The sequence below is a fragment of the Camelus ferus genome, chromosome 9, assembly GCF_009834535.1.
Source record: "Camelus ferus isolate YT-003-E chromosome 9, BCGSAC_Cfer_1.0, whole genome shotgun sequence".
NCBI lineage: Eukaryota > Metazoa > Chordata > Mammalia > Artiodactyla > Camelidae > Camelus > Camelus ferus.
Window position 1 is genome coordinate 71,599,709 of NC_045704.1, and position 18,911 is coordinate 71,618,619.

Sequence of the window (18,911 nt, forward strand, 5' to 3'; positions counted from 1 at the left end):
CAATAGAATTTATTTTGGCTTTCAGAAAGTGACTTTATTTTCCTCTATTCTAAGACGTCATAATCTTTTTAGTCTGATTTGTAAATATATATCTGCTGATCTTTTTGACTGTAAGACTTTGTACTTCTGAGGATGTGATAGTCATTTATTTTAAAGATTACTTTGTTTTTTCTCCTTTTTACAGAAAACAGGCATCGTTATGGGTCCAAGGAGACATTTTCCGATCCAAACTGAAAAATAGACCATCCTGTGAAGGAAGTATTAATAAAATTCTTTCCAGCTTGGATGATATGTCTATTGGTGGAAACTTACCTAAAATACAAAATGTGGAGAGATTTGGAGAGGTGAGTTTTTTTTTCCTGGGAGGATTTTTGTGTCTCCTTAAGACTAACATTCTGCATTTCTTTGTTTCCCAGTTGAACACATATAACATAGTCATATCTCTTCTCTGAAGGCTCAGAGTACTAAATTTTTAGGCATGGAGTCATCATCTGTAAAGCAAGAATCAGAGCAAAGAAAGCAATTATCCTTAAGAAGAAAAAAAGCTGTAATTTAAAGAGTACAATTATAAAGGAGGCCACTCTGGGTTGGAAAATATTTACAAAAAAGAAATAAAAAAGCAAACTTTCTATTTGAAAGTGAAAATAGGTATCAAGAAGAAAAATCTTAACATGACAATCAAAGAGATAGTACATACCACATGTGGTACACTGACGCCGTAAACTCATGATTTCCGGAGGGGAGGGCATAGCCCAGTGGTAGAGTGCTTGCCTTACATGTGTGAGGTCCTGGGTTCAAGCCCCAGTGCCACCATTAAAACATTTTTTTAAATAATAAAATAAAAAGATTCATGATTTCTAAAGTAAGTCTAGAGTTGAAAACATAATCAGGGGCAACTTTTTTTTATTGAGACTCTATTATAAACAAATCACTTTAAAACGGTACATTTTCTGATTTAACCTTTGTAACTACTGGGTGAGTTAGGCAATATTATCTTTTTTATAATAAGGACATTGAATATTAGAGAAGTTCTAATCTCAGTGTTAGAAACATGATTCAGTCCATGTCTATCTGATTTCAAATCCATGTTTTTTCTATTACACCTGCTACCTCTGAATATACAAGATAGTGATTTACTGAGAATTAGGACCATGGGCATTTTTGGAGCTAGAAGCAGCCTTGAAATAATTTGTTCTAATTTCCCCTCTGGTGTGGATCGGAAACCTGGGTCCCACAAAGTGTTTACTTGCCCAAGTTTGCAGAGTTTTTAAGTAGTGGGACCTCCCTGAGAGCTGGGAGTCTAACTCCTAGTTTAGCTCTTTCTACCATAATATGCCTGAGGGGAAGCTAAGTACCAGGTTAATATTTATATTTTTATTTCCCTAAAGGGGCAAAAAAACTATTGAAATATTTAAGCAGCAAGTATAGATGTATATTCTTTTTTTAAAAAGTTTTTTAGATGTGCATTCTCTTAGGCAGTGACTCATAGGACATGGACAAGAGCTTTGAATGGACTTAGCCCTCAAGGAGTCCACAGTGGAAAGGACGTGTCATAGCTCTGGTAGGTCAGCAGCTGGCATCCCAAACAGGCTTTTTTTTCACCAGGAAAGATAACCAGAGTGCTTGGAGTTAGGGAGAGTGAGTTTTCTTACAGAGAAAGGCTGGGAACTGCTGGAGGAAGTGAGTTTTCAGCCCTGTGGTATGTTCTCCAGGATGGCCACTGATAAAGGGGCCAAGTTTACTTGTTTGAGTCATCTGTCCTGACCAAACGTAAATCTTGGCCAAGGTCGTGTTGATGTCCAGAGCTTTTGTTGACCATTTCTCATCTCTGTGTTGTAGTTTGGCCCATTCAGAGCAAACAAAAGGATCTGAACTGACATTTTATCGTGATAATATAGTTAAGCCAGAAGACTTTTCTTGTTCTGGTCAGCATTTCCTCCCCAGGTTGAGTTCAAGTGAATAGGGCTTTTGAATTATGACCTCTGAAAAGGCAAACGTAAAACCTATCTGTCTATCTGAGAAGCATACTTATTTTGCAGGGACATACTTGTTTTTTATATCATAATCTGTATTAAATTAACATCTGGTGGTGAGAACATTTCATTTCTCATACTTTCTGTAGATCTCAGTTTGTTGAACTTGAGACTAATTAACATTTATTTATCACTGAAAGGGTGAAGAATGCAATATGATTGAAATTTAAAATTAGTCAGTTTTGGGGGCTTAACAGACACACATTACTATATGTAAAATAGATAAACAAAAGAACCTACTGCAGAGCACAGGGAACTTACTCAGTTTCCTGTAATAACATATAATTGAGAAGAATCTGAAAAGAAAAAAAATATACGTATGTATATGTATAACTGAATCACCTTGCTGTACACCTGAAACTGACCTTGTAAATCAATTACACTTCAACAAAGTAAATAAGTAAATTAAATAGGTCTGTTTCAAATATGAGCATATATTCAGATGTTGGCTGTCCTGCCTCCCTCCTATTTCCCTTACCCTCCAAGTTAATGACTTTGGCTTTCTTTCAGAAGTGCTATTATTTTTGAAATTAGAGGGCAGAGATGAAAGCGTTCAGAAATACCAGAGAATGATGGTGTGGTTAAGATTACAGACAGTGACATATCCATGGGTTTGGACCAATTCATAGTTTGGTGATGCTTTGTGCAAGTAACTCTTCTGATTCTGAGCCTTTTTATTGCCATGCTTATCTGGTGCTGTCTCCAGAACATTACACGAATATGGGGAGTTAGTTTACTCAAGTGCATGTAACAGAGTCAGCGATTTCCTGATCATTCTCGTGAATTCCAAGCGGGAAAATCAGTTGAGAATGCCGCAAGGGTTTTCATGTGTTTCAAGCTCTATACCAACGTTCAGGGTAGAAGCCTGTGGGAATGCTGGATTTATTTAGTGTATACATAAAGAAAGTGCAAAAAAGCAGTGTTCCTCTAGAGGTTTTTGTTTTGTTCTGTTTTTTAAGTAAAATTGGATTGAAAGCGGAGGTAGCAGATTACTTTATGACACCTGGGCCTGTAGGAATTTTCCTGTGGTTGGTCATTAGGAAGCTGAGGAAGCCCTGTGGCTACCTGATTTGGAGAGCTTGAATATGCAGTTTTCCAGCGCTTACGAGGTGGGTGAAAGGAAACTAAACCGAAGTGTCAACCAGAATGGTTCAGGTCAGAGTCATGGAATAGGCTATGGCGTTAAAGAAGTGGTTCCCTTCACCCACTTAGAGTTATGAGAAATCTTAACAGTAGAGGCTTAACCTTCATTGAACCTGGTCTTCATTCAGTGCTGGGCCGGGAACTGTGAATTACACGCAGCCCGTCTTGTGGGACCAGGTTGGGCTCCCTGCTTCCTGCTCCTGCCTGGCCCTGTTCTTTTCCTCCGTGGTCCTTACCTTGCCTTCCCTGCTGGTGACACGCTTTATAAGGACGGAGGCGTCCATCTGCCCTCGTCGTAAGTCTATGCCTAGACCACAGGCCTTCGTAAATACTACTTGAGTGAATGCTTCTGTTTTCACGGAAAACAGACATGAAATTGGTAATAATCCAAGTCATTCAAGGGCAGCATGTGCTCAAATGCAAAACAGTACCAGCCAGAAGTGCTCATTTTGACATACAGGTATCTTAGGGTCCATTCCATGTTGGGGTTATAAAAAATATCTTTAAGAAGATGGAATTTAAAGCACTTTATTTAAAGTGCCAAATATTTAAGGAGTGAAATGAGGAGCTTATAAGGCAACAACCTAACCAACACCTACTACATGCCTGGCACTGTTCTAAGCGCTTTACATGGATTACTTTTTAGTCCTTATTAACAGCTGTATGAAATAGGCACCTTTACTAGGCCCATTTCACAGATGACGTAAGTGAGGCAGAGGAAGTTAAGCCATCTGCCCAAGATCACAAAAGTACACAGTGGAGCTGTCATTTGAACCCAGGAGCTCTGGCTCCAGAGTCTGCCCTCAGCCCCTGGCCTGGAGGCCTCTCTCCTGTACCCTGCCTCCCCTCCATGGGGTCCTCTGTGGGGCTGTGGTACATTACATACTGTCATTTTGAGCATAACCTTAGCCGGCCTGTCCTGGTAAATTTCTCCTGTAACTGTGTTGTTTTTATCCTTTTCTTTTCCTGCTCTGGGCTGATAGCCCAGTGTCCACACACCCGTCAGTATGTGCTCTTGACGTAGCGAGGCTGATTAGGTCGATCTGGGTGCTGCTGTTTAGATCAGTTCACATAAACTGACAGTCAGGTAAATCAGAATGTGGTGTTCACCACTGAGGTGCTGTGATTTATGAAGTCCTTGGCCCATGAGCGGGGTGCACCTTAGAAGAAAATCTGTGAAGTGAAAATGAAATCTCTAAGGCCCTGCTTTCCGCTCGTAGGACTAAGGCATTCTAGTTCCAATCTGAATGCCGCTGGACACCCCCGGAGGCTGCTAGTCGGGGGTGTGACTGGAGATTCATAGTTTGGGGAGCTCACCCCAGCTGCGGTGGGGAAGAGGTGCTGGTGTCTGTGTGTGGCCAGTGGTGCAAGGGAGCTGGTGATGAGGCAGTGGTCCAGGTGATAAAGGTCTGAGCCAATGGCAGGGAGGAGGGAGAGAAGACAGCTTCTTTTTATTGTTCAGAAGCAGCTCAGTACGAGGATGACCTCTTTGCCTTTCCCCAGCTTTTTCGTCTCGTAGGTTTAACATCTGAGAGCTGAAAAGAATTTTTGAGATGACCCAGACATTTTTCCTCGCCAAATCATTTAAATCTGCTAAAAATTCCATTTTCAACTTTTTCTTTCAGTCCTGAGACTTCTATTTTTACTTGTTTCTATTTCAAACTCTCCTCCTATGTCATTTTTCCATTATAACTCTCCCCTCTTTATTCCCTGGTGTGCTGTACTTCATCTAATAGATCCTTTCTTAATGGCGTGCACGGCTGCCCCCCTGGTCGCTTACTCAGTCACCATTTTATTAATGTGTTGGTCAGTAATTACTTTATCCAACTGAAATCGATGGGCAGAGTTTAACTTACTTGATTTTGGTTTTGATCTTGTCTGTATATAGAGGACAATGGGTGGAATAAAATACATCTTCAAATTTTATGCTGTTATTGGTTCTTGAGCTAGACCATCACCTGTAAATCTGTCTTTTAAAAATGCTCCTCTATGGGCTTCAGTTGGCTCTCATTTTCTTGTCTTTATGTGAAGCGGGCTGGTATCCAAAAGCAAATGCACCGATGCTCAGAGCCTCCAGAGGGCGACAGGGAGTCTGAGAGCAGACCCTCTCCTTGGGGAGCCAAGATACAAAGGTCTTCCCTGGACTGGACTTGTTTTCATCGTTGTTGACAGCAACCATGTGGCTTTGTCTCAGGGACTCTGCTGCGACCCGGGCAGCTCGGAGCAGGAGAGGGGCTGCACTGGGACTGTGGGGAGAGGGGCTGGAGCCCGCGAGCACAGGGAGGCCGAGTTAGATTGTCGGCATTTATCATTAGTGTCTTTGTTCATCGTTTGTCATCGTGAGGGATGACTCTGGTAAAAAGCATGAGGCCTACCGGCACCTGATGAGAAACGTCTTCAGACTTCTCCAGGGCCATCAGTTCCTGGGACTGATTTATGCCTCATGAAACATGGAACTGTTTTTTCTAATGTACTTTTCCCCACACAGGTGCTTGTGACCTGGTATGTGTTGCAGGTGCCCTAATAAATGCAGGGCTTAGCTGTATTCCTGTCTGGGTGTCAGTATAGGATTCCCGGAGGCCAGAGTGCCCTCCTATGTAGCTTTTCAGTTTCTTGATTTTATAATTTAATTTCAATGTGTTACGAACAACATTGTATATAACTATTTTTGTCAAGCATTTGAAGGCTGTTAATCACTTACGAAGAATTTTATAGTTCATATGTTTTATATTCTCCACCCTAAAAATGGCTGAAACTTCTTACAGCAGCCTCAGAAATAAAAGGGAATATAGGTTGAGATTTAAAAGAAAAAAAACATGGTTTACCTTTGAGCAGATTTTTCCAGCCCTGTACTCCATGTCCAGACCTTTTCTCGTCCTCCTCCTTGCCCAGGTCCTGACTTCCAGGCAGTTTCTCATGCCCTAATCCAACCCGTCATCTCTCACCAGACCACCGCTGTGCCCTCCCGCCCCAGGCCTGATCTCTGTAATTCATTCTCCTCACAGTAATCAGCTGGGAGGAAATATTTGCAACACATTTGAATGCGGTTTTTTTTTTTTAATGTAAAGAACTCTTAAAAAAACCAATGTGAAAACTCCACATGCACAAATAAAACAAAATGGGAGCCCTTATGTCTGGTAAATATAAAATAATGCTCCACTTGCCTAGAAATGAAAGAAGCTTATGCTGTTTTATCTGTCAAGTTGTATGAGATTAAAGAAATGTATGTGCTATTAGCAAGGGTTTAGGGACCAAAAAAGCTCTTAAACATTGATGTTTGGAGTTGAAAGTGGTGTTGCCTTTCTGGAGGGTGGTTTGATAACGTGGCAGGAGACATGTCAGCAAGTCCCCTTCCGTGCATTTATCTTAAGGCAGTAATAACAGGACAGTGTTCAGAAACCATGTGTTTACAGAAGGATGTTTGTTGGCGCTGCTTATAGTGATGAGAGACAGAAAACAGCCTCACCTAGAGAAAAATAGTAAAATTTGATACATCTAGACAATGAATTTTATGGACCCATAAAGAATGATAATGCAAAGGGGTTTTAAATTTACTCTGAAACACGTGCACAATATATTTAAGTGGAAAATGTTAATTACAAAGCAGCACGTATAATTCAGCCTCTTTTTGTGAGAAAGAAATATGTCCTTTGGGTGTGTATCACACAGGGAAAAGTCTGAAGATTCTGTGACAGAATGCCAATGTGTTTTGCTCATGATAGTAAGTATATAGATAGATTTAATATTTTTTATCTCTTTTCTGTAGTTTGTTGTTACCCAGGACAAACAAGTATTATACGGTAAAATGCATATATTTTTTGTTTAGCAAAGACACAGTTCTCTTCTCCAGGGGATGAGACCTGGGACATGTCGTGTTTTCTTTGAGAACTGAGGTCCTTAAGGAAACTCCTTAAGAAGCTTAAGAAAAAAATTAATTCTGGGTAGTTAGGTTCATCGCTGTCTGTTACATCATTTTTGTTATTTTTCTACATGTTTGAAATCTGTTATAATTAAAAAATTTCACCTTTAAGATTTACAATAAAATGAGAAAGATAAACACATGTGAAGTGTAATATAAAATACACTGTTACTTCATTCAACTGTCTATTTTTAAATTAATTTTTAGTTTTTCAAATAATACATGACCATGGTTTGAGAAATATCAAAAGTATTGAATTCTAATAAAAAAAAATCAGGTTCCTATCCCACCTCTCTGTACCCCCAGACCCACTTTCAAAAGGGGGAACCTCTACGCAAATTATACTAATACTTTCGCTGTCATATTTCTAAATATCTTGCCTATAATGCTATTTTTAAAATTGATCAGTTTTGGACATTTTTCTGTTGCCTCCTGGTTATGGTAGATAGGGTTAGTTCTCCTACCTTGCTGTCTACTTCCCCTAGCTCCCCAGCGTAGCTGTATTATAATTTTTTGGTTAAACCCAATAATGTGTATGTTACTGCTACGTAAATACTGTTCACTGTTGAGCTTAGCAGTCTACTATGACTGCTTTCTTTGTTGAACTTCTCTTATTTTTCCTATAGTGAATTGCCTTTTTCATTTGTGTAGTTTTCTTTATACTTGTGAGAAGAGAATGCTACTCTCCCTGTCCCGCAAATTGTGTCACGCAATTTACATTTTTTTTTCCAAAAGCTCAACACAGCAAAAAAATCTTACCAAGTCCATTTTTTTCCTGAAGACACTTCTGCCTTCCAACCCAGGCGCCCAAACGTGGAGTTCTGACCTGGGACCTTCTCTTTACACTTTTCAGTTGGATCCCTAATTTTCCTGGCTCTCATGTCTTCTTTTCCTGGAGCACATCCCTATAGTACTTTTCTCAAGAAGATTGTGTGGGTGGTAAATTTTTGTACCTTTGTTCTACCTTTACACTTGACTGATAGGTTGAATTTTGGAATTTCAGGATGAGAATCATTTTCCTTAGAATTTTGAAGACATTTCAGAGCAGGGAACATAAAGATCCTTCTAGTTGAACGGACAAACAAGATCTCCTGGATTTTCCCACTAAGGCCCCCATTAGACAGTGAAACTGATGGGGTGGGGACCACGTCAGTTCCTTCAAGAAGCTTTCCTTGCCTATCTTATGAAGGCTGATACACTTCTTGATCCCACCTCATGTTCTGGAGACTCTGGTGATGTGCTGGTCCTTCCATCAGGCACAAGTGACTGGTGACAGCCCGCTACGCTGCACGCTAGGCGATGCTAAGCTCAGCTTCTCAGGTGTACCAGCCTGCTTGCAAGCCTCGCCTTCAGGGCTACCCGGCTTCTATTTCTGCAGACTTCCTCGGGTGGTGATAGGTTTACCCCCACTGGGTTGTATGAACAAAGATGAATAATACAGATGGTTCCTTGGGACTTTATGGATGGGCGCCTTTAGATGACTCTAAGAGAGCCTTCTGACTCTGAAGTTCCGTGATCCTGTGACTGTTGAACTGGTGTTCTTTGCCAGGATGACGCGCCCTGTGATCTTGGCTTGGCTTGATCACTTGTACTCATTCTTTAAGACTCAGCTAAGGGATGGCTCCCCTAGGAAGCTTTCATCTTCATTTCTTCTTCTTTCCCACTGGCTGAATACTTTGTGTGTGTGTTTTTCTTTTTTAAACTCAGAGCTGTAGTAGAGAGGTGTGGTCTTTTTACCCAGGACATGCCTGCTGAGCCCCAGATGTATCCATGGATCCCAACATGGGTGAAAAAGCAGGAGGAAAAAAGGCGTTTTGATCCAGGAGTGGCTGTCAGAAATGACTAGAATGTGACTGAGGGAAGTATATTTTTGTACATTCTTCATCAAAGAAGAATTCTAGCTTTAAAGAGGAGAGGAGACTCTTACGGCTAGAAGTGATCTTAGCAAACTCAAAGCTTTTGATTTTTTTTTTTCAGGTGAGGAAACAGGCAAAATACAATCTTTATGGTGCAATGTATGCTGTGGTGTATATTTTAGAAAGAACATTGGATCTGAGGACAAGAAATCTGATTTAAAATCATAGCTCTGTTGTGAAGAGTTTAGGGGAGCTTAGCAATATTCTTAACTTCCACAAACACCTCTTTTTTTCATCTTTAAACTAAGGGTAACAGTGCTCTCCCTCCTGCCACTCCCTGGGTTGTGAGAATTAATTGTGAGCTGGCATGCAAAAAGATCTAACTTGCTACTTACATATTTTTTCAGCTGTAACAATTATTTCAGCAGGAAACACACTTTCCCAATCTATTGAGCTTTAACTCCTTTTGGAAAAAGTTCGAGTGCTTTATTAACAAGTGTTCAATAATAAGTTACTGTGCAGATATCCTAAACCCTTCTGTCTTTCACTTTTGTAAACAAGTTATGAAAGTTGCAGTGATGGATCCTGGTCGTTTCTGAAAATGTATCTGTGCTGTATCTCTTGAGCCAGCCTGTGTTTAAGCTGTATTCCAAAGCATGATTTTGTCGGCGGGAGAGTCCCTGTGGTTGTGGGCCATTGGAACAAAGCTCCTTTTAAGTCCTACCACACCCACCCCCAGGCTGCTTTGACTTGGAATTTGATCGGTATATTTAATTGGTGATTAGTCCAGCTTTCTTTAGTATGTATGTGGCCAATGCTGAATTCATGGTGCATTAAAGCTATTTAAGATAATCTATATAAAATATATAATAATAATTCATAAGCTATTAAGGAACTCTATCTAAAGCAGAATTATTCATAATAACCTTTCTGTGGAACATGCATTTTTTTCCAGAATAATTTAGAAGAGGATGAAGATGTGGAAATGAAAAATAACATAACCCAGGGAGACAAACTCCGTGCCTTGAAAAGTCAGAGACAGCCACGCTCCTCGCCATCCTGTGCATTTAGGTAGGTCTGTTTTAAACTTTTCAATTTATTTTGTACTGCCACTTGTGACTACAATATTTAAGCCTCTCTCTTGAGTATCATTCTGTAAGTACCATGTCCTCCTCTCATTTTACGGTTTATTACTGTTTTGTGTTATTTATTTAGTATTTTATCGCCGTGGGGAGTAGCTAAATTTTAGAAGCGAATTGAAAACAAATGCTGCATCTTAATCTCTGGGATTCCGCCTTAAACAGCTGAGCAGTTGGTTGTCTCTGGGACGTTGTTCACATTCCCACTGGAATTCCGAGAGTGGCATGCCGCTCTTCTCCTGTGGGTGGGTTTCCTGTCTTGTGATGAATGTTCGCAGATGTGCCGAGGCTTTTGTGTTTAAAGTATGTGGAAACGTATTGTATTCCAACCTGTGGTATGCCCTAACTCCTTAGCCTTACTTCCTATTTTTGAGAATTAAATAAGCAGTTCTTACCCATGCCTGGGAACCGTCTTGGTTTGTAGGTCTGAAATTACTCATCAGAATCAACTGATGGGACTTAACTTCTGACTGCAGCCTTTGAAATCTTCTGATAATTCAGCTTAGGTTTAAAAGAAAAGCCTTCAGAATCAATGTAGGTACAAAAATCTATAAACATCAACATTCTCTATTGGAATATAAGCGGTGGAAAGTCCACAAATGAATATAATGGGAAATGGCCACTTTCCTTTGACTTTTAAGCGAGGGAAATGCATAGCAAGAGGGACGTTTTGCTAGTATGTTACACATCAAACACATACTCACATGGAATTTAGTTTTCACGTGTTATCTGGGAGGATTACAACACTGAAGTCAGATTGGGTCTGGTCATACCATTACCTATGCTTTGAGTACTGGTTTCTTGCCCTGAAAAATGAAGGTTCATACAGCTCAAAGTTGAGGTAATTATTGTCTATAATAAGATGGGAAGATGGGATAGGAAGCCTGGTAGTTAGTAATAACCACCAGCTACCACTAGGAGATAGAGGAAATGTACCATCGACTGAGCAGCTGCGGTGGGCCGGGAGCCGTGTTAGGTGCCTGGTTTAGACGTGAGGCTTAGCTGGGTTTGCACAAATGTAAGCACCATTAACCACGTTTGAGTTGGTTGCTTGATGCTAGAGAGGTTGACTCACTCCCTAGCTGATACTCAAAGCCCGTGCTGTTCAAAGTCCATGCTCTTTTCACTGTATGTATTAAGTCAGTGGAAGCTTCTTCAAGATCGGTTTACTTTACCAGTCTTTTTTATTCACCATTTTCCCTTGAAACTCTAAATTGCTTTATATTGATTAAAATTAATTTCAGACAGATTTATCTGTGATTTTGAAGAAATCATAAGGGGGAGGAAGGGATAATTTGGAGTATAACTTGGCAAATAAAAAGGCAAAAGAAACGAGAGAATCTTTGTGATACAAACTTTAGAAGGCTCATGTTTTTCTTTCCTTTTTCTTTTTATCCTCAGAAATTTTTTCATTTTTGGGGGCCTTAGTTTTTCTTAACAGCATCATGGCATTATCATCAAACATGCTTTACCTGAGTAGACGCAATGCCGCCCTCTGCTTAAAAAGCAATTTGCTGTCAATGAAATTCAAGATGAAACAAAATGACTAAAATAGATTGCTTGCTGGTTCTAGGATTTATTTCATAAAGTGAATAAATACTAATACCCATTTGCAAGGTTTTCCCCTTTTACCCACTGTCTCCAGATGATACGTCTTTGCTTAAGCGTGTGACCCTGGTGACGTGTGATCATTTGTCTTTGATTTCCATAGGTTGGAGGATATGAAAGGGCATCCAAGAGCAGTGTCCCAGCCTTCCAGGTACTGTCGACGAGGCTGAGTTTCCTCTAGCTTATAAACGAATGCTACCTATTAGATGCATTTCCCAACCCTGCAATCCAAGGGAATAAACTGCACACAGCTTTTCACTCTTAAAATTCCTTTCTTGCTGTTTCAGATGGTTAAAATATGCTTTATTTTGAATGCCCATCATGAACAAGTTTTGTTTTCCTGAGGTGCCCACAGGGCTGTGTGGCGGTGGGCGTGATGCCAGTGTACACTGTGTGCCCAGAGTGTTGTGGGGTCTCTTATCAGCTACAGTTGCTCTGCAACATGCCTTTCAAGGAGGGAGGGTATAGCTCAGTGGTAGAGCGCACGCTTAGCATGCACGAGGTCCTGGGTTCAACCCCCAATAGCTCCTAGTTACCTCCTCCCCCCAAAATAAAACAATTAAAATAATACAATAATGAATAAAATATTAACAAAAACAATAACAAAAAAACATGCCTCTCAAGCCAGTGACAGGTTGCACTTTGAATTTTTTTAACATGTCTGTTAGTCTTCTTTCCTCCTACTTTTGCATTAGTTTTGTTTCCTTCCCTCTTCTCTACTGGAGGAGGAAGCGTTAGTGTTTTTCCCTGGAGAAACGTGCCCTGAACGCTCCCTGGCGGTCTCTGGCTGCCAGCGTCTCAGGGTATGTCTGGCCCAGGTCTCGGCGAGGGCAGTAGGAGTGTCTGACCACACCTGCCATCAGTGGAGCGGGGAGGAAGCTGATTCACCCCTCCCCTTTGCTCTTATGCAGCCCTAGCTTTTAGGGTTGTTTCGTGGGGGCAGTTCTGAGAGGGCCCAGACTTCTCTAGAAGCTTTGAGCCGCTTCCTTGGCCAACTTTTCCCATTCTTATTTTAGAGGCAAACCATGTTGCAAGCTGCTGTTTGGAGGGAAAACAAGGTCCAGCTACATTCAGCGATTTGTCCAGAACAAAGCAGATACAATATTAAAACCAGGCCTGGACCCTGGCTCTGTCCAGATTGGAGTCAGTTTTCCCTTCCTGTTCACTCAGCAAACATTTATTGAATACCTGCTCTGAGTCTGGCCTGTGCCAGTCACTGGGCATTGAAATGAGAGGCAATTCTTTGCTCCTGATGGAGCTTATATCAAGACGAATATCAGACAATGACATGTGGGGGAAGAGCTATGATTTACTATAAGAATATATGATGGGATGCTCACCCTGCCTGGGATTCAGTGAAGGCTTGCCCTAAGAGGTAGCCGCTGATTGGACCATCAAAGGATAAGCAGTTGGAGGGAGTCAGATGAAGGTGGAAGAGAAAGGAGGAGGGGGAAGTAAGGACGGAAGATGCCTTGGCAGGAAAGGTAGCAGATGCATCCTGGACAGAGGTGTGGGTGCCGTCCACTCAGGGAACTCAGGTCATCTTGCGTGGCTGGGGTAGAAGTGTCCAATGGGAAAGTGTGGTGAGCTGGGCCTGCTCAGAGAGGCAAATGCCAGATTTTGGAGGGCCTTAGAAGCCAAGTGAAGAAGTTTAGTCTTTCTGGGCACCGAGGATAGATGAAATGGTTTAACAGTAACGTGACATGATTAGATATTTTAGATTTTGCTGGAGGCTACTCAGAATATGCATTTTAAAGAAGATTAAAAGGTGCTTCTAGGAGTCAAGGATGAGGAGCAGTGATGGCCTTACCTAGGGCAGTCTCAGGGTGGGAAGGAGAGGATAGATTTAAAATATAAAGAAATAGAATCTAGGTCTTGGGAGGCATGAATGCCAGTGGCAAGGAAGGGAAGGGAAGTGACCAAGGGTGGCAGGATCGTGGTTACCAGCAGGACTTTGGATCCTGGGTTTGAAACCCGGCTCTGCCACTTGCTGGCTCAGTGCTTTGGACGAGGAGCTTTTCCTCTGTGCCTCCGCTTCCTCCCCTGCAAAGCGGGGACTGCAGTCTTCGCCAGGCACTGGGTTGTTGTGAGCATGAGCGGCTTTAACATCTGCAAGGTTCTTAGAGGAGCACCCAGCGCAGAGCGAGGGCTGCAGCAGTGTTGGCTGCTGCCAGAGTCACCATTACTGGGACCTGCCATGATCTCTTCAGTGTTGATCAGTTTCTCCTGTCCTAGTCACCTGACTGCGTGTTAAGATAACACAGCTTCTGTGTGATGCTCTGCCCGTTTTTTCTCTACAAAGATTGAGTTCTTCTCCACAAGGATCTGCATCTACTTTGAAGACCTCAAAAGTGGCTTTGTCCCCATCAGTGACGGCCAAGAGGATAAATAGAGGCTCCTCGTCCTCCAGCGCCAGTGTAAGAAGGTAATTTTTCTGTCCTTCTGGGGCCCTGGCGGTGGTGGGTAGGGGGGAAGGTGGCAGCAGACAAGGAGTTCGGTGAAGTTTGTGAGAGGAGGGGACCGGGAGGAAGGGGAGAGAGCATGAAAGGCTTGGTGGCCCTCCAGTCTTCTGTTCCTGTCTTGAATTGTCGGGGACACGGCCACGGAGTGGATGCCATGTAACGTCCCTTTCCACAGCTTGCCTAACGTGATCTAGAAAACGGAGTCCAGTTGCACGTAGTAGTAACACGCGATACTGTCATTCCTCCCCCGAGGTGAATGGGCAGAACTGAAATGCGTAGGGGCGCTTGCTGTGGTCATATGATCAACTATAAAGAGGTTAAATCTTGTCCTTAAGTCTGCTTTGTACTCTCCCTTTATAGAGTCCTTTTCATTTCCTTCCTGCCTCAGGACAAATAGGACCCCCACATGGTCTGTTTCACGATCTCTGGTCCAAGCGTTTTAGCCAGCTTCTCGGGTCTTAGCTGACTCCTTTTGACAGAGGGAGTTAACATGTATAACTAAAGGCCACGTATTAGAATATCACCAAGAGCGGTAAGGAAGCCCTTGTGTCACCATCAGCACCAGTCAGAACTGTCTTCATCGCATTCCCCCAACGTTGAATGATGTGTTTTAGAACTGTGACCTCGGCGTGAGTATACACGGTCGTCTCTGTTTTCCCCCCTCATCTGTGTTTTTCATCCAGCTTTTCCATAAACTCCCGGCTAGCCAGTTCCCTCGGGAACTTGAACGCTGCAGCAGATGACCCAGAGAACAAAAAGGCCGTCTCACCCTCGAGGGTGGGTTTCATAGCCAACCCGTTCACCAACCTCCTGAATGGCAGCCCCCAGCCGCCTGCCAGGAATGACCCTGAGCTCAACAACAACCAGTACAGCAGAAGCACCAGCAGCACTGGGAACCCCCTGAACAGTCAGCCGAGCCCCCAGTGCGCCAAGACGGAGGAGCCCAGCACCGCCCTCCGGCCCTCCTACACCGGCCTCTCTTCTTCCTCAGCGAGATTCCTGAGCCGCTCCATCCCCGTAAGTTCGCAGACACCACCTCTTGGCCCTGAGAACCCTGAATGCAACTTTGGTGCTTTGCCTTCCCAGCCGAGGCTGCCACCAAAGAAATTTAATAGCGCCAAGGAAGCCTTCTGACCGATGCCTTCCCTCTGTGCTGGGAAATTGTCTCTGCACGTGCATTCTGCTGGCTCCTCTTCAAGTAAATGCCAAGTTTCAACCCGGTTTTCTTCCTTCCTTCTTTTTCTTCTCTTCCTGCTCCTTTTTAAAGTGATTTCTCCGAGAAGGGAAACAGCTGTCATTTCCCTTCCTCATGGACACCATTGACTTAAGCTACTTTTCAGTTAAATTTTCAAATCTCTCTGAGGATCGAGTGCAAAGTCAGGGGCTGAGGCATAGGAGAGCCGGCCTCTGCTTTGGTTGGAGTGGTACCCTGGCTTCTTCTACATCATATGCCAGAGGATGAATTTGGAGCATTTACATGTGGAAGGTGCTGAGTGGATCGTGTCTTCTCAGAAAAGCACCAGGCCCTTGACTGTGTCACCTCCTGCAGGGAACTGACCCAGAATTAATTAAATGGCAAACAGAAGGTGCTTATAAGGCAGGCTTGTAAGTAGCTACCCAGGATGTAGAGGGGGAGAAGGTAGGGTAACAAGATGCTTAAAATTAGCTGTCACTCTTCTAGAGACAGGATGGAAGATCTCCAAACACGTGAGCTCTTTATTTTGGTTACTAAGCCCCCTTTTAAAGTAAAAATCCCTATTAGGGTAAAACCTTGTTAATCTAGGTAACAGCTAAGGGGCCCCACTTTCCTTAGATGGCAGTTTAGAAAGCACTTTTCTAATGTGAGGATGCAGCATGTGTGTGTGCGTGCGTGTGTATGTGTGCATGTGTGTGTGTGTCTTGGTTGCACTCATTGCTACTCCCATTGCTACCTCAGGGCTCTTTCAAAGTTTTTTTTCCATTCTAGCCACATAAGTCCTTTCCGGCACACATGATTTTCCCCGTGTGATTGTATTCCCAAGGATGTTCTTCAACATTATTTTAGTTTCCTGTGTAGATTACAGACCCAGCCCACCCCACCCCACCCCTGAATTCGATTCTAATCCCACTAAGTTATGGGTACACATATATCCGTAAAACTTAAATCCCGGTAACTGGGATTAGACGGAAAATGAAGTGTATTTACATTTTCACAACTAGGTTTTAGAAGTCATGGACTTCACAGCAAGAACTGAATTCAGTCAACATTTTCATATACTGATTATGGGTAAGCCTCTTTTTTAGACCAGAGTATAGATCATTCTGTTTTCAGAAAAAGTGTTATACATACGGATGCATAGGTAATTCTATGAATATCTTGCAGATTTCACAGCTAATGGTTTTGTTTTATAACTGGATCCCAGAAACATTGGTAGCTTGACAAGAATAACATTCTGCTGGTTCTGGATCTCAGTTTTCCTTTTTGAACTTTCTTTAGATGATTGTTGAAGCCTCTGGCCTGCCATGTTTACAGAACTTAATTTTGGTTTCATTCCATAATTTGTTGTTTTTCTTCACCTCTCCTCCCCTTTCCCATCCCTCTCCTGTCCTGAATAGAATGGTTTTTCCAATAATTAAATTTAAAGTAATACTCTGTGTCTGCAGCTGCTCCTCTTCCCCCTTCTCCTTCTTAAATTGGTCATCTTATTGTAACACAAAGTGTTTATGAATAGAATTGCCAGCAGGACAACACTTTCCTCCCTCTCACCCTCCCAGGAAGTGAGACTAGCTGGTGTCTTAGAGCTGATTTTCCCTCCTTCATCTTTGCCTAGACAACTTCTGTGAGAGGCAGGGCCCCAAGTCCTACCCCTGCTGGCTCACTGGCAGAAAGTCTGAATTAAGATGGAAATTCCCATTAAATGTGGAATAAAGTAGGAAGCTGAGAGTTTTTTTCCTTTATTAGTTCAGTGCAGCTTTTCTAATGGTTACTGGTTTCTTGTCTAAATAAGATGGCCCATCTTTCCAGTGCTTCTGAAGATGTGAGACATACGACCCTTGAAGAACTAGGAATAAATTACTCAAAAACGTTTTTAAACCCTTGGGTAGGCGATGAAGTCTGTATGGCAATATCCTTCCAGCACCTTTAAGAAAGACCCAGAAACTCCCAGAGGGTGAAGGTGCCGGGCGTTTAGAGGGAGTCTAATATTTTAAAAGCTGCAATTAGCATCTCTCTTGAAAGCCGCAATTGCTCTCTCACTTTATGCAGCAGTTCAGCCCCCAGAAAAATGTGAAAATGATTTCCTCATTCTGTCATGAAATGGTTTAACCCAGGAGACAAGAACAAATGTTAAGGACTCCTTATGGCTGCGACAGAATTCTGAGAAGCAGGCTTGATTTTTATTTGTTTGGCCTGGTCTCTTGGTCTTGCGCTTTCTCCTGGCCAGTGCAATGCACCAGCTTTCGTTTTGGTTGACCCACTTACTGTGAAAAATCAGTTTCCCCTCCCTGACGTTCAGAGGAGTTTTCAAATGCTTAAGAAATGAGGGACGTGTGATTATGGTGTGGGTGGGGTGGAAGTATTTTATTAAATTGAAATTACTTGAGGTAGCTGTCTTGAATATTTGCTCTGTGTTATTTTTAAGAGACTTACCACTGACTTGCTATTCATCTCCGTTGTCCTCACCTGACCCCGCAAGTCCGCGTGAGGTCGTGATGCTTTCCCTGTGAGCTCTTGCACACTCTGCCTTGGTCACTGCGATACTCAGATTCCCACTCTGCATTTTCATCGTCTACTGGCTTATCTGTATCCTCCACTGGACTGTAAGCTCTGTGAGGGCAGGAACGGTGCCTCTGTTTTTCATAGGTGTGTGCTCTGTGCCTGGCATATATACTAGGCACTCACTGAGTACTTCTTGAATGGGTATATATTATGGATGATTGGGTGTTTAAATGAATGAATGTGATAGGAGTTATTGCTTCTATTTTAAAGATAAATAATTTGAGGGTTTGAGAGTTTAAATATTTGCCCTAGATTATACTGCAAATATGAAGCAGAGCCATAATTTGCACCTGGGTCAGTTTGACTCCAAAAAAGCGCATTCTTTTGATTACATTATGTCATATATATATACTGTGGTAGATGTTTAAAATGGAGGGATATCTAAAAGGTAATCTCATTTTTTCACAGGAAGAGTTAGGAAAAGCTGTGAAGAAGGGGTAACATTTTAGTTGGGCTTTGGAGGATGAATAGGAGCCTGTTAGGAGTCTAATGAAGAAAATAGGAAGAGGAAGAATGGACATTTCAGGAAGTGGGGACCACAAGAATGGAGGTACAGTGTTAGTACTGTAGTTAAGTTCTTAGGTTCTAAAGACAAGGAGACCAGGGTTCAAATCCTATCTCTAACACTTCCTTGTGGTGAGTACTTTGGCAAGTTATTTAACTTCTCTGAGCCCCAGTAAATGAGGATAATAATAATAGGTTTTGTGCACCCTGAAACTTACACAATTTGATGAGACCTATAAAGAGTACAAACTATTTTTGTGAATTTTATGCAAACATATGAATGTGTATTTTGAATGGGGTTTGTGTGGACTGTGAGGCCTTGAAGCTTATGTGGTAATGATAATAATATCTCTGTAATAGGGTGATTGTGATGATTAGTTGAGATAAATCATATGAAGTAGTTTACACAGCACATTTAGATAATGCTCAATAATTTTAGCTATTACTGTCTTAAGAGCAATGACTATTCCAGTGTAGCTAAAGCCAGAGG

The 18,911-nt window shown here is 42.2% G+C and overlaps 1 protein-coding gene across 5 annotated transcripts in view; it reads left to right on the plus strand.

Moving 5' to 3' along the window:
- Nucleotides 1-18,911, plus strand: part of CDC14A (cell division cycle 14A) — a 142,193-nt gene that overhangs the window by 109,619 nt on the left and 13,663 nt on the right. For 4 of the 5 annotated variants that reach the window (XM_032487199.1, XM_032487196.1, XM_032487197.1 and 1 more), the window contains 5 exons: nt 185-344; nt 9,907-10,022; nt 11,802-11,849; nt 14,001-14,123; nt 14,844-15,765. In XM_032487199.1, coding sequence (XP_032343090.1) covers nt 185-344; nt 9,907-10,022; nt 11,802-11,849; nt 14,001-14,123; nt 14,844-15,294 — 898 coding nt within the window. In that variant the 3' untranslated portion in view covers nt 15,295-15,765. The remainder of the gene's footprint in view (nt 1-184; nt 345-9,906; nt 10,023-11,801; nt 11,850-14,000; nt 14,124-14,843; nt 15,766-18,911) is intronic. The other variant, XM_032487198.1, reaches the window with a different exon arrangement.